Source organism: Alnus glutinosa, chromosome 14, assembly GCF_958979055.1.
Source record: "Alnus glutinosa chromosome 14, dhAlnGlut1.1, whole genome shotgun sequence".
Taxonomy (NCBI): domain Eukaryota; kingdom Viridiplantae; phylum Streptophyta; class Magnoliopsida; order Fagales; family Betulaceae; genus Alnus; species Alnus glutinosa.
The window spans coordinates 660,621-664,684 of NC_084899.1; the positions used below are offsets into that span (position 1 = coordinate 660,621).

General features: G+C 47.8%; 1 protein-coding gene across 1 annotated transcript; it reads right to left on the minus strand.

Annotated features, from left to right (window-relative positions):
* Positions 1 to 739: 739 nt before the first annotated feature.
* On the minus strand, positions 740 to 3,352 carry LOC133857035 (subtilisin-like protease SBT1.8). The gene is made up of 2 exons (XM_062292135.1): positions 1,617 to 3,352; positions 740 to 1,538 (listed from the first exon to the last, which is right to left on the minus strand). The coding sequence occupies exons 1-2, from the start codon at positions 3,241 to 3,243 to the stop codon at positions 865 to 867; spliced, it is 2,301 nt and encodes a 766-aa protein (XP_062148119.1). The 5' UTR covers positions 3,244 to 3,352; the 3' UTR covers positions 740 to 864.
* Between the last annotated feature and the right edge of the window lie 712 nt (positions 3,353 to 4,064).

A 4,064-nucleotide genomic window follows, 5' to 3' on the forward strand; every position in this document is an offset into this window, starting at 1 on the left:
CTAGGGTCCAAGACTCTTTTTCTTTTTACCTGTTTGAATTCTATGAGATTCGGGTAGGAAATTTAAGGGGATTTTGATATTCCTTCCAAAGGAGGAATTGAAAGCGGCTCAACTACTATAAGCGCAATTTCTCATTCATGGTTTAGAGTGTGTTTAGCACTACGATTTTGCAGATTAAAAGTGCAATTTTAAACCAGATTGTAAAAAATGTATCGTCTTAAAGCATTTTTTAAAAATTACGATTTAAAAATGTAAAAAATACGCATATTCAAATCTTTGACAAAACCCATTTATGATTTTTAAAGGTTAAACTATAATGTTATCAAAATTTTAATAATGTTTTTAAAAATTGAGTTTTCAAATTGCAAGTTTTAAAAGCGTTGTTTTGAAATTGCAAACTCAATTAGACCCCAAATTTAAAGTGTTTTGAAAGGAAATTCTTCATCTCAGTTTAATCTATCTAAAAATTGATAAGAGGGAGACTTGAATCAGAGCATGAACAAGAAGCAATTACGCGGGTGATCACTTCAATTTCCCATTTAAAATCGAAGGTGAGTGAGTAATGAGTATAGATTAACTAGTAATTCTCGACTCTCAAGTGGTCATAACATTCAATGGGTTTCATGATTATTTGGGCCAGGGAATGGCCGAAGGGACATTGGATCCTCTCCAGTTCATTTGAACTGGAGAGGATCCAATGAACTCTTGACTGCCTTTTTCTCATGGCAAAACCAAACACTAAATTCAACGACTTTAGTCATGTCCGATAGAGAGAGAGAGAGCCGGGGGGCCTTGTTAGCTGCTTTTCTTAGCAAACTGCCAAAAGAGGCGCAAATACATAAAAAGGCAAACCCACAAAACGGCTTACGACCTCACCAACTGTGTCCATGCAAAAGCAACTGGGCTCCTAACTTGGTACTCGGCGTTGCTCCACACAATATAACCAAAGTCGGACCTGGCCGTTCTGGCTGCACCTTTCTTGGCCACGAACGTAACCGTGTACCTCTGCTTCTCCCCTACATTCTTAAAAACAAGCCTTTTGGGCTTCACTGCCACCGTCACCATTGCCGGTGCCCTCACCGCCGCATCATAGACAGACCCGGCGCCTCCCACATTTGTCAATTCACGAGTGTATCGAACAACCCTTTTGTTTCCAAACACAACCGAGAAGGAAGGGTAATTGAGTTCACCAGGGTCGGAAAATTTCCTGGAGCAGTTAACATTAGGGCGCTTGACAATGGCTTGGACGTGTTCAATGGTGTAATCCAGGGAGCACAAGAAAGCGATGTACTCTTCGGTTGAGATATCGTATATGAGACCCGGAGAGAGGGCTTTATGGGGATCTACATGCCCGGCTCCGTGCGCCCATGGATCGGAAAATGCACCTCCTGCAGCGTCCCGGAGAGGGGATTTGGCGTTGTCTTGCGTGTAGGCAGTCGTCATTAGCGCAGATTTGATTGCGCTTGGACTCCAATCCGGATGGGCTGCTTTTAGCAATGCTGCCAATCCACTGATGTGCGGGCAAGACATTGATGTACCTACCATTTTCAAAGCACATAAATGTGAGAAACTGATTCATAGTTGCTTTGTTGTAAGAATCTAGCCGTTGGAAATACCTGACATGATGTTGAATTGGGTCTTCCTTGTGTCCTTCTCCAACCCCGTGGGCCCAACCGCGTCTGACCAAGCCGCCAAGATGTTAACCCCAGGCCCAATCACATCCGGCTTCAAGATCTGCGGAGTCACCAGATTGGGCCCTCTCGAACTGAACGCCGCCACCACCGGTGATGGTCGTACGTCCAACACGGTCCCTCCGAAGCTCAGCAGCGCCGTCGGATTCGGGTCCGACCGCACGTACTCCCTGATCATATCCCCGGCCTTCTTCCCCACCGCTACGGCCGGTAACAGATGACTGTCAGCCACCAATTCCTCACCGCTGACCGCCGTGTTCGCGAGTATCATCCCCACCCCACCCGCGTCGCGTACAACGGCTCCTTTCTCCACGCGTGCGTTTATCCCTCTGTCACACACCACCACATTCCCACGCACGAACTCCGGTCCAAGCGAACCGGGCAGGCACATGCTGCTCGAACTGTTATTCCCCTTGTCGTATACCAAACCGACCGGTTTATTTCCCATTCCTTGCCCACTGTAAAGAGAAACTCCAGTTACCCGGTTCTTGCTTCCGAGTACGGCGTAAGCCGGGAAATCCCGGTCCAGAGTCCCGGCCCCGACCGTCATGATCCACGGGGCCACATTGGCCAACGAGGCCCTACTGGGCCCACTGTTTCCGGCAGAGCAAGAGACGAAAATGCCCCTCTCCATGGCTGCGAACGCTCCGATGGCGATTGTGTCACGGAAGTACGGGGCAGACCCGCCGCCGAGAGAGAGCGAGAGCACGTCGACGCCATCGGAGATGGCCCGATCTATGCCGGCAAGAATGTCGGCCCCGAAGCACCCGATGCTCCAGCAGACTTTGTAGGCGGCGACGCGAGCATGGGTGGCCATGCCACGCGCCGTCCCGGTCGCGTATCCCAGGAGGCTGGCATTGGCGACGTGTGACCCCGCGGCCGTGCTGGCTGTGTGAGTCCCATGGCCGTCTCGGTCCCGAGGCGACTCGGCCTCTCGGGACTTCTTCAAGTAGCTGCTACCGGAGGCCATGTGGTAGCCCTTGGAGAAGCTCCGAGCCCCGATGAGCTTCTTGTTACAAACGGAGCGGCTGAAATCGGGTCCAGATTCACACTCGCCGCGCCACCGGCTCGGGATCTCGGGCATTCCGGAGTCGTCGAAGCTCTTGGACTCAGGCCAGACCCCAGTATCGAGCAGGCCAACGATAACGTCGTGAGATGCTTGGTCGAGGTCCTGGGTGTTGTGACCAGCCCAGAGGCCGGAATCGGTGTCTAGGCCCAGAAACTCGGGGGTACGAGTAGTGTGGAGGGTGTAGACCGTGTCCTCGTAAACGCCGAGGACGGATTCGGATCGGCGCAGCGATTCGACTTGGTCGGGATCGAGTGAGGCCGCGAAGCCATGGTACGCGGTAGTGTAGGCGTAGAGGAGAGAGTCAGAGGTGGTGGAGGAGGAGAGGGATTGGAGGCTGGCGGAGTACCAGTCATGGTGTGTAGCGAAGGAGGAGGGCTTGTCCTGATGTCTCATCTGAACGAGGTAAATTTGCTTGCCCGTGACTGAGGCCCATTGTAGAAGAAGAAGGAGAGGAAAGAGCCTGAACAAGGCGACGGAGTCCATTGGGTCAGTGATCTGAGAGTGAGAGGCGCAGTGAGAGAGCGTGTATTAGTTAAAAGGGTGAGAGATGGACAGTCGCTGGCGACTGTCAGAGGGGATTAGAAGGGAGGGAAAGACTCGTGTCGGGTTTTGTAGGCGTTTCTTTATTTTTATAGAACTGGGCACGTTATTTGTTTTTATTACTTCCTAGCCACCCACCCTTTTTGGTGAATAACTGAATATTTTCTTTAACCGTTCCTCTGCCATTGGAGTTACGATGGCCCATTGGCTGAGTGGCATGGCTGAGTTTGGCCCACCAAGGGCTTTAATCTTTTTCTTTTTTTAATATATAGGATGAAGAGAATAATACTTTTATTTTATTTTTTTTTGATACCGAATAATACTCTTATTAGTTATTTGGGGTAAAAAGAAAACTTTAAAAAAAAATGATTAAATTAGTTCATAGAGTTTGACCTTATAACAAATAAATCCCTGAAATTGTCAACTAAATCTTTGTGATATAACTATCAAAACAATCCATCAAAATAAATCTCGTCTTTTTTTTTTTAGACAAAACATTTATAAAATTACTTTTTTTATTTTTTTATTTTTTTAAACTACGAACACCGGTGCTTAAAGATTTGTTGTTGGTTTGGGCAGTCCAGGGTCCGTGACTTTTATGGCCAATAAAAACAAAAAAAACGTATGATCAAATAATATTTGAATATAAAAAGGAGCAGAAAAAGTACCTGATTTTTGGGGGGCAACGCTTCATAATTAATTATACGCAAGTGCAGAGTAGGAAGAAGAAGAAGAAGAAGAAGAAAAAAAAAGGAAATTGAAAG

Excerpts from the sequence above, each read along its gene's own strand:
- LOC133857035 (XM_062292135.1), bottom strand. The coding sequence starts at position 3,243 with ATGGACTCCGTCGCCTTGTTCAGGCTCTTTCCTCTCCTTCTTCTTCTA. Across the intron at positions 1,539-1,616 it reads CCAATTCAACATCATGTCAG|GTACATCAATGTCTTGCCCG; the intron begins GTATTTCCAACG and ends TGAAAATGGTAG.